The sequence below is a fragment of the Rutidosis leptorrhynchoides genome, chromosome 3 (assembly GCF_046630445.1).
Source record: "Rutidosis leptorrhynchoides isolate AG116_Rl617_1_P2 chromosome 3, CSIRO_AGI_Rlap_v1, whole genome shotgun sequence".
Classification (NCBI taxonomy): Eukaryota; Viridiplantae; Streptophyta; class Magnoliopsida; order Asterales; family Asteraceae; genus Rutidosis; species Rutidosis leptorrhynchoides.
Window position 1 is genome coordinate 544113116 of NC_092335.1, and position 11861 is coordinate 544124976.

The 11861-nt window shown below is 31.2% G+C and overlaps 1 protein-coding gene across 1 annotated transcript; it reads right to left on the minus strand.

The window, feature by feature from the left end:
• Positions 1 to 3061: 3061 nt before the first annotated feature.
• Positions 3062 to 11521, minus strand: LOC139902001 (uncharacterized). Its single transcript, XM_071884660.1, has 3 exons — positions 11298 to 11521; positions 4078 to 4598; positions 3062 to 3326 (listed from the first exon to the last, which is right to left on the minus strand). Exons 1-3 carry the CDS (start codon positions 11463 to 11465, stop codon positions 3062 to 3064), a joined length of 954 nt encoding a protein of 317 aa, XP_071740761.1. The 5' UTR covers positions 11466 to 11521.
• Between the last annotated feature and the right edge of the window lie 340 nt (positions 11522 to 11861).

The following is an 11861-nucleotide window of genomic DNA, read 5'->3' on the forward strand; positions in this document are numbered from 1 at the left end:
CCGCAGAAACCGTTAAACAAGCAAGTTGTAGATTAGTCCTATTAGCGAATCCTACTCGGCTCGGTCAAGACTCACTAATGCAACCTAATTCCCTACAACCGATGCTCTGATACCAAATGTGACGCCCCGTACAAAACCATCGTGTACGATTCGTCAACAACAGGATCTTTACACGGTCAAGTACTACATGTTGTTTGAAAACCAGTTTGCATTCATAAAAAGATAGCGTTTACAAAAGATAACGTGACACAAAGGTCGTTACAAAGTCATTATTTGAAAATAACAAAAGTTACGAATAGAAGATAAAAGTTCCATAATTGAGACATCTCTAAGTAATGCAGCGAAAATCTAACACAACAGGTCCATAACAGCAAGTCTAAAACACCAAGATAGCAAGTCTAACAGCGGAAGCAACATCGTCTAAGCACCTAAGAAATACACGCTTAAAAGTCAACACGAATGTTGGTGAGCTATAGTTTGTAATCAGTAAAGTAATGTAGACCATGAGATTTCAGTGCTTCAACCAGCAGTTTAAATCAGTATGAAAAGTATATGCTTGTCCGTGGGCACCCGGTAACTAACTTAACGTAATAGTAATATGTAACGTCCTCCCAATAGGGTCTGGATGGAACGTCACTATTATCAAAACATACCAACATATTATAATAAACGAGAACAATACTAAATAGTAAGACGATCTCCTTGATCGGTCTCCTTGATCGGAAGGGAAGAAGTTTGAGTGGTCCGAAGAACAGGAATCTGCTTTTAAGATTCTGAAAGAGAAGTTGAACACAGCCCCGATTCTATCTTTACCTGAAGGTACTGACGATTTTGTTGTTTACTGCGATGCCTCAAAGCAAGGCTTTGGTTGTGTTTTAATGCAACGTGAAAAGGTTATTGCCTACACATCTAGACAGTTGAAGAAACACGAGGAGAACTATACCACACACGACCTTGAGTTAGGTGCCGTGGTATTTGCATTAAAGATATGGAGACATTATCTATATGGTACCCAGTTTACGGTGTACACTGACCATAAAAGTCTTCGACACATCTTTGATCAAAAACAGCTGAATATGAGGCAAAGCCGATGGCTCGAGTTATTGAACGATTATGACTGCAAGATGGAATATCATCCTGGCAAAGCAAACGTAGTTGCCGATGCCCTCAGTCAAAAAGACGATGTTAAACGTGTTCGTGCCTTTAACCTGAAAATCAAATCAAATCTTATATCACGAATCTGTGAAGCTCAACTGGAAGCTATTAAACCAACACTCATCGAAGGTGAAGGACCTATCAGTTTCGAGAACCAACTCCAAGTGAAAGCTAATGGTACACGGTACTTTGGCAACAGAATTTGGGTTCCTCGCTTCGGTAATCTCCGTGAACTAGTCTTGGATGAAGCGCATAAGACTAGGTATTCTATTCATCCGGGTTCCAGTAAGATGTACCACGATGTGAAGGAATTCTACTGATGGCCTAATATGAAAGCCGACATTGCTACTTATGTTAGTAAGTGTCTCACTTGTTTGAAAGTCAAGGCTGAACATCAAAAGCCTTCTGGTCTGTTGACACAACCCGATATTCCGCAGTGGAAGTGGGAATGTATCGCTATGGACTTTATTACTAAATTGCCCAAGACTTCTAGTGGCAATGATACTATATGGGTCATAGTAGATCGTCTTACTAAATCTGCTCATTTCTTACCGATCAAGGAGACCGACAAGGAGATCGTCTTACTATTTAGTATTGTTCTCGTTTATTATAATATGTTGGTATGTTTTGATAATAGTGACGTTCCTTCCAGACCCTATTGGGAGGACGTTACATATTACTATTACGTTAAGTTAGTTACCGGGTGCCCACGGACAAGCATATACTTTTCATATTGATTTAAACTGCTGGTTAAAGCACTGAAATCTCGTGGTCTACATTACTTTACTGATTACAAACTATAGCTCACCAACATTCGTGTTGACTTTTAAGCGTGTATTTCTCAGGTGCTTAGACGATGTTGCTTTCGCTGTTAGACTTGCTATCTTGGTGTTTTAGACTTGCTGTTATGGACCTGCTGTGTTAGATTTCTGCTGCATTACTTAGAGATGTCTCAATCATGGAACTTTTATCTTGCATTCGTAACTTATGTTATTTTCAAATAATGACTTTGTAACGACCTTTGTGTCACGTTATCTTTTGTAAACACTATCTTTTTATGAATGCAAACTGGTTTTCAAACAGCATGTAGTACTTGACCGTGTAAAGATCCTGTTGTTGAAGAATCGTACACGATGATTTTGTACGGGGCGTCACAGTGTACAACATAAACCATAATATTCTCAGTCTATTTGACAGCGATGGACAACTTAGAAAATGCATCAACAGATAGCCGACGACTATAGTGTCAACAGCCGTCAGCTATTTAGCCGAATTTAGAAGGTTCCAGTATGTTAAAGAAAAATGTGTGAAGCAAGTCCAAGTTGAAGAGTCGCCAGCTATATTTTCCACAACCGTTGGTTATATTGGAAATTACTTTCCCATATAGCCAAAGTTATAACAAGATAAGGAAAGATGATCAAGTTATCCGGAGAGCACCAGAGCCGCCGGCTATGTCAACAATAGCCGCCGGCTATCCAGCCGACTGGCCAATACTATTTAAAGACGAGTTTTCTTTGTATTTTAGAGACAAAGAACAGCTTTCCGTTATTTAGTTGACTTTAAATATTAGCTTAAGAATGAAGGTTACTCTACTTTGTTTTCAAGTCCATTCAAGATTCATTGGGACAATTCTTTACTTTTTGCTAATTAATTTTTAAAGGTATGTTTATATTGTTGCTTTCATCGTGTTTTTTTTTTTTTTTTTTTTTTTTGAAAAGCCAAAGATTTTATAGCAATAGAAACAACTACAGTACAAAGCTACCAAACACAACTCATGCGTTGAGAAGATGCATGAGGCAACTGTCAAGGACAAGCATAACAGAAAACAACACTAACATTGTACAAATCTGGGACTTTTAAAAACAGAAAACAACCGAAAACTGGACACTACGAAACTGAGACAAGACTATCCGTGATCATTGATGCATTCGTACACCCATGGATTGAGAAGCCATTGGTTCGAATCAAGCGTACCTTTCTTTGACCGTGACGAAATCCAAAGGAAGCTTTTGATTTGTATATCATTGACCGCCATAGGGACGCTCCACTCTTTTTTCTCAAACAACTTCAAGTTTCGGTTCTTCCATATAATGTACCCACTAACCCATTCGGTAGCCTGCCACAATTTTGAAAACGAATACGGCTGCGAATTTGACACTTTACCACAAAATCTGTCATTAAGATTTCCGAAAGTATGTGTCACTTTTATTCCACCAATTCAAGATTCGACACCATAAGTCCTGATTATTTATGGGCTAAAACTCTAAAACGCATGCTTAAACAATGTAATACCCGATGATAATTGCAAACCTTAAATTTTTAAAAACTTACTTTAACCGGATTCGTTTTTGGTATTCATAGCCGCCGACTATGAAGACTAAAGCCGTCGGCTTTATCTTTAAATTATATCAGTTTATTAATTAATATTGATATGTTGAAACCCCGAAGGGTGGCTTGGTGGTAAGATGTTTGGAAAGTTCCAAAGGAATTCATGTTCAATCCCCACTTGCTACACTTTGGGGGACTTGCCTTTCATATATATATATATATATATATATATATATATATATATATATATATATATATATATATATATATATATATATATATATATATATATATATATATATATATATATATATATTACAGTCGCCGGCCGCAGTAAATATAGTCGCCGACTTTTGATATACCAAAAAATCCTCTATTCACTTAGTGTGAACGCTACCATTATCTATGGTGTAACTTGAATTATCTAAATAAAGGCAAAATAAGTTTTTATTACACCTCAAGTAAATAGTATCGTGTGGAGAAATGAACTGGCAAGAACAGTATGTTGTGTTCATATAATATTACACCTCCGTAATTAAAAACATCGAAAATCATACATTAAAAAGCAATTTCATCCTTAACGGTACATATTACATCTCATTTGCAGTCTCACTCACCCTCCCCCTCATTGAATCTCCGAACAAGAAATCGAGATTATAAAGGATAGGAACCATGGCGAGCGAACAAAGTAACACGAGCACCGGCCCAAAAATCCACAACACAACTGGAAGCGCCAAATAGACAATGCGGTTTCCTATGGCGTTAAGTGTGAAACTCTTCTCTAAAATCTCATACACATAAGTAGATGTCACAATTGTCGAATCTTGTGGGCAGTTGATCAAGTAATTAACTTGGCTTATGAATCTAATCGATAGCGAATGACACACGAATGAGAAGACAAAAAGAACAAGAAGCGTTACATACTTTAACGCCACCATGAATTCTCCATGTGCCCCATAAATTGTATCGTCAAGTGGTTTTTTGACACTATATGTGCTACTGATAACTGCTGCTAAACCCGAACACAAAAGTATTGAAGTGGTGGCCATTAGGGTTGATCCCATAATTGTGTTTCGGATCGTTTGGACGGCTAAGATGTTTTTCTTTTCATTATCCTGCCAAAAAGACAATATAATTATATTGTTGTTGTTATCTCCTTGCTAATATTTTCTAATGATAATTAATTCTGTCGTTTATAAAAACAACCATAATAAAATATACGGATTAAATGTATATATAAAAGTGTGCTTAAATATATGCGAGATGAATTTTACTTACACTCTTGCCAATCTCACTATCTAAACAAATAAAAGACGAATGTGACAACACACAAACAAACCTTTAATTTTTTACGTGTAAAATACGTATTACATACGTTCAAAAATGGCTAAGGCTACAGAAAAAGCCAAATGTTATCATGAAAAAAGGTAAAATTCTTTGTTCATTATGAATATAGAATCTAAAAGTTAACATGATCTGTCTTTAATTTATAGAGAATAATGCAAACAAAAATTCGTGTGGTAAGTTTTTAAAAAAGAACATAAACCGCCTTTTCACACCTTCAAAATCCCACCTGAATTTGCCACCCTAAATGGGAGACCTTTTATTATAATTTCCTACTAATATTGCACCAAGACTTATACTCACTAAACATTATCTATTTTTTTTTTTAACTAAGGTATAAAATTCGCGTTTAAAAGTAATATATGTTTACGCAACAAATTACATAATATAGTTTAAATTAATGGTCATATAATTAAAAAAAGGTTAAAAAACACAAAATATACATGTTAACCTTTTGTTTACAGACACAAAAGAGGCGAAGAAAAAAGATGCCTTGTGAATGTTTTGTCACTCTTAGTTCCTCATATAAACCAATTATAGTGTAGTTAAAATTGTGAATTAATTGTCAACATCCCTAATCATGAATATTACATTCCCTTAAATATAAATAATACGTACATAGTAATATTTTTGAATTCTTTGATTCAGTTGTATACTATTTTAACCAAATTACCACTACTGATAGGTTAATCAATAAAGCTACAGATCGACATTGCAAAAACTAATTTATTGTTCTTAAAGATTTATCTTGACAAAACTTATTTGTGAAGTGTTACAGTAACTTATATGACAAAACTTTAATTTTTAGTCATGGCTTTGACTCCGAATATGAATATGCACATGTGAATGATTAAAATATAAATTTGATTCTAAAAATTATATTCCATTTTTCCTTAAACTAATAATTTCACCAACTTATTCCCACTAAACATTATCTATTATTATCTTTAACTAAGGTATAAAATTGCCTTTTAAAAGTAATATATGTTTATGCAACGAATTATATACTTTACTTGTCTCAAAAATAACTGTTTTGTTTAATTTTTTAAAGTATTTTTTTTTTACTTTTTATATTTTTACTTATGTCATATGATATTTGACAAAATTGAGATAAATAGATTCAGTTTTTGAAATATGTTTTTATTAGTATAACTTTCAATAAATATTAAATAATACAAATGAAACTTTAAGTCAAAGTCGTAGAAGATATACTTAAAAAATTTAAGAAAGACGGTATTCTAGAACGCAGGGAGTAGATACTTCAAGTTATTTCTCATATTATGCACATGTGATCGAATGATTAAAATATAAATTTGATTCTTAGATTATTTTGCGTTTTTTTGGGTAAGCGAAGAAACTCTTTTATGAATGAGCACATTGACTCCTCCATATAACGTAAAACCTCAGGTAATCAAGTCTCTCGAGCGCGAGCCCTGATATTGGGTGAATTGCGTATTATTTTGCATTTTTCCTTAAACTATTTTACATTAGCCATTATTTATGTTGATATTCATATGTGATTAAATATATGAAAAAAACATATAATTTACTAATTGTTTGCCGTTCTTGCAAGTTTTTGTATTCTTATTTGAACAATTATTATATTATATACATTCACCACTTTTCAAACTTAATAATTATACTTCATAATTAATAATAATAATAATAATAATAATAATAATAATAATAATAATAATAATAATAATAATAATAATAATAATAATAATAATAATATTTTCAAGCGATTTCTTTTTATAAATTTGAAGAAAATAATATATATATATATATATATATATATATATATATATATATATATATATATATATATATATAGTGGTAGGATCAAGAGGGAAGTAACCAATCGGGGGGAAGCGGGGGGAAGCAAAAAATTTTTTTTTTCGTTTTTTGAAAAAACTTTGTTCACGAACATTATAGATGAGATGAAAATATGAACATTTAGTAGAGACACTTTGTGATAAATGTTTTTATTTTGGCGGGAAAACGCTCGAAGAAGTAATATATATATAACAATTATCGTATTTTTCGAGCGTATATTGAGATTTTAGCTATTGGGGTTTAGATATTATGGTTTAGATATTAGGGTTTATAGGGTTCAGATATTAGGGTTTAGAAATTTAGAGTTTAGAGTTTAGATTTAAGGTTTAGATTTATGATTTAGATTTATGATTTAGATTGAGTTTTTAACACGAACGGTTTAGAGTTTAGGGTTTAGGGTTTGGTATTTTGGGTTTATGGAATAAACCCAAAACACCAAACCCTAAACCCTAAACCCTAAACTCTAAATCGGGCTAAATTTTACTTCACAAAACATGAAAAAAAACGTTCATATTCTTCACGAACAATATTATCTTGAATGTTATTTTTGTCGACCGTTTTCCCGCCTAAATAATAACATTCATCACGAAGTGTCTCTTCTAAATGTTCATATTTTCGTGTGATCTTGATGCTGAGAAAAAAATTCCAAAAAAAACGAAAAGAAAAAAAATTTGCTTCCCCCCGCTCCCCCCGATTGGTTACTTCCCCATTGATCCTGCCCCTATATATATATATATATATATATATATATATATAGTCAAAAGTTCAAACGAGAACCATAAAAAAAGCGAGAACTGCGAGAACTTTCGATTTATAAAGATTTTCACATGTAACTAGATTGAATCGCACATAAACCTTGATGAAGAGTATGAATGAACATAAAATAGTTGAAAAATACTTATATTTTACCTATATAACTAAATATATAGTTTCTCGTTCACATGTACATATTTGTTTTCGAACATGTGAACAGTTTCATATAATTAACAATTTAGCATGTAATTTGAGCTAATGAACATATATTTGTTAATGATATGTACATTAATTAACATTTGCATGTAATTTGTTGCATTTAAACGTATAAAAACTATAACAGTAAATAGTTCTCGCAGTTCTTACCTTTTTAGTGGTTCTCGTTTGAACCTACCTCTACATATATATATATATATATATATATATATATATATATATATATATATATATATATATATATATATATATATATATATATATATATATATATATATATATATATATATAGTAAAGGGATCAAATGAGAACTTTTTGTGTGAGAACCCTGAGAACTCAAAAATACACTAAAATTCGAGCAAAAAAAGGGAAACTCGAGCAAAAAAAAGGACACGGGCGAATAAAAAGTTGGCGGACAAACAAAAAACAGGCTGGTCGAACAATTTTTTTTACGCCTGGTTCTACATTTTTGGTTATACATTTGGATATTCGAACAAAAAAAGAGGTATTCGAACAATTTTTGAGAAATTCGAACAAAAACTCGTTCTACATTTTGAATTCGAACGATTTTGTTTCTACATTTTTTGTTTGACTACGCATGTTTTTGCTCGCCCGCCATATTTTTTGTTCGACTTCCTGTTTTTTTGCTCAGCCGTGTTTTGTTTTTTGCTGTTTTGTTTTTTGCTCGAATATCGTGATTTTTGCTCGAATTTCGTGATTTTTGCTCGCCCGCCACCTTTTTTGCTCGAATTTCAGTGTTTTTTGAGTTCCTAGAGTTCTCACACTAAAAAAGTTCTCACTTGATCCTCTCCATATACATATATACTAGGTCTTTTAGCCAGTGCGTTGCACGGGTGTGTAAAAACACCTTGCAAAAAGTGTAATTTGCAGTTTATATTAGTATGTAAATAGCGATACTAAAAAATAAGAAAATTATAAGAATTATTTAAGAGCCCGTGGTGTTGACAAATCTTAAAAATTCTCTTTAAGTTTAATAGCCCGTGGTGTTGACGACTTTTAAAAGTTTACTTGAGTTTAAGAGCCCGTGGTGTTGACAAATTTTAAAAGTTCTTTTGAGTTTAAGAGTCCGTGATGTTGAAAAATTTTAAAAATGGTTTCGGGTGATGTTAGTAACTTATTGTCTACAACTTTTTTATATTAAAAAAATCACATTTTATACTGTAACATTTTATTCAGATTGATGGACTTGGTATATTGCATACAACTACAATATATGTTATAGAGTTGATCATAACAATTATAATAATTGTTCAATGTTTTATTATGTAACTTTTAATAATTTTCTATGTTTGATTGTATGATTTACATGCTTTGTTTGGATTATTCAATGTTTAATTATAAATTTTGATTATATTAAAATCTTCTATGTTCAAACATCAATGCTAAAAGCCTCCTTACGTAAATTAATAATATGATAACTTAACATATATATACTCCGATATTAATTATAATTATATATTATTGATTTTTCCCATATAAATATATATATATATAAATCTATATCTATAGGTATATATTAAATTATAATGAACAATTAATTTAAAACAATACAAAAAATGACACATAAGCAAAAACTTTTTTTATTTATATATATTTACTAGGTTTTTTGAGCCCGTGCGCTGCACGGGTGTGTAAACATCCGTGCAAAAAATGTAATTTGTAGTTCATATTGGTATGTAAATAGCGATATTTAAAAAAAAAATAAGACAAGTAAAAGAATTATTTAAGAGCCCGTAATCTTTACAAATTTTAAAAATTGTGTGATGTACGGTGGGTAAATAATCGTTTAAAATTAATTAATTTTTTTAAAAAATTATTCGTTTAAGTTTAAGAGCCTATGGTGTTGATAAATTTTAAAAGTTTCTTTTGAATTTAAGAGCCCGTGTTGACAAATTTTAAAAGTGGTTTAGAATGGTATTATTCATTTAGTGTTTAAAAATGTAATTTGTAGTTCATATTAGTATGTAAATAGCGATATTTAAAAAAATAAGATAAGTAAAAGAATTATTTAAGAGCCCATGATCTTTACAAATTTTAAAAATTGTGTGATGTACAGTGAGTAAATAATCGGTTAAAATTAATTAATTTTTTTAACAATTATTCTTTTGAGTTTAAGATCCTATGGTGTTGATAAATTTTAATTTTTTTTTTTTGAGTTTAAGAGCCCGTGTAGACAAATTTTAAAAGTGATTTTGAATGGTATTATTCATTTAGTGTTTACAATTTTTTTTTTCTCAACATTAATATGGAACCCTAAATTATCAATAATATGAATTTGGCGTCTACAAAATTGAAGAAGACGATTAATCTTAAGTCATCAACCTATTTTTATATGTAGAAATTGTTTGCATATTAAAATTGAGAAACAAAGTTATGGTGTAAAAAATTATGTCCCCTTACAACTTTTAGTAAGTATACTCCGTATATAGGAGGTTTAGTAAGTAATTAATTTGCCATTAATTAATTTGTAATTAATTTAATAAATATATATATATATAATCTTGCGCAATTCACCCGGTACCAGGTCTCGCGCTCGGGAGCTTGATTACCCGAGGTTTTACCTTCTATGGGAGAGCCAATGTGCTCGTTCATAGGAGGGTTTCCTCGCTTACCCAAAATATATATATATATATATATATATATATATATATATATATATATATATATATATATATATATATATATATATATATATATATATATATATATATATATATATATATATATAGTGAAAGGATCCCTAGAGAACTAGAGTACGTAGAGAACCCATAGAACTCATAGATTGAACTTCAATCTATGTGGAGATTGAGCTTCAATCTATGGAAAAAAATACAATCTGCAAAAAAAAAAAAAAAAAAAAATCTGCAAAAAACGTCAATCTGCACAAAAAAAGTCAAATCTGCACAGAAAAAAGTCGATCTGCAAAAAAAACTGCAAAAAAAAAACGCAGATTGACTCAATCTGCATAAAAAAAAAGTTGATCTGTAAAAAAAAAAACTGGAAAAAATCGTCAATCTGCACGCAGATTGACTGAATCTGCAAAAAAAAATCTGAACAGAAAAAAAAATTTGCAAAAAAAAAAAAAAAAAATATGTGAATCTGCACGCAGATTTAGTGAATCTGCACGAGTTCCATGAGTTCTCTACTATCTTTGGTTCTCCATGGATCCTCACAACATATATATATATATATATATATATGTGAGAGAGAGAAAGATAATTGAATTTGTATAATTAATTAATAGTTGAAATTCAATCTATTGTTAATACTTCAAATTAATGGTTGATTCGTTGAGAGTCATAATAATGAGATCCATCATTAAAATCAATTAGGAACTCATCTAAAGGTGAGTATTCAATCTTTTGATAAAATATGACTTAACTATGACTTAGAAAAATTATAAACTATATCATCTTAAACCTATCTTATTGGTTTTAAAAAAATTAAAAAGAACCCATCTTATGAAATACGAGTATTATATTTTTATAATTTCTTTATTTAACATGTTCTGGTTGCATAAATAATAAACTTAGGAGTATGTAAGACTAAACCTCCGTACTGTGGTGGAAGTGAAGAAAACTAATTGCGAAAAATTTGTAACTTAATATTATGAGCTTTGAGAACCTGAAATGGTTATAAGTTACCTTCATGATGGTTGATACCCACAAACGGCGTCCATGAGCATTGGTACCTATAACAGTCAAGAGTGGTTGAGTTCGAACCTTATGCCATAAATAAAGATGATAGCTGATTGATATTACAAGAGATAAGGGAATCAAAATTAGATCAAGATAACTCTTCTTCAACTCCATCTTTTGTGTCTCCTTTCAAAAGTTTCTGATTTTCTATACTACTAGATCTGTATATGTTTTTGGTGGCAAAAGTTATGTGTAAATATGAAACTTGTATGTGAATATGTATTTATAAGCTAACTGGTGCAGTCGAAATTGTGAATAAGCTAGTAGCGGGTTGCAATTAAGTGGAAAAATAACGGTTTATATAGACGATTACGACATGTCTCGCTATCACTATCTGAGAAGTTGAAAGGCTCAGCTCTTCAAACGACCAGAGAGACAAAATCGAGACGACCGTCACGGGTAAAACCTAGGAAATCGTCTAGATTACCCTACCATCCACCATCCTTCCATTCATCCATGTCGGGAGAAAAAAGACGACGAATTCGGGTGCACCAGTATGCCACTTTTTTC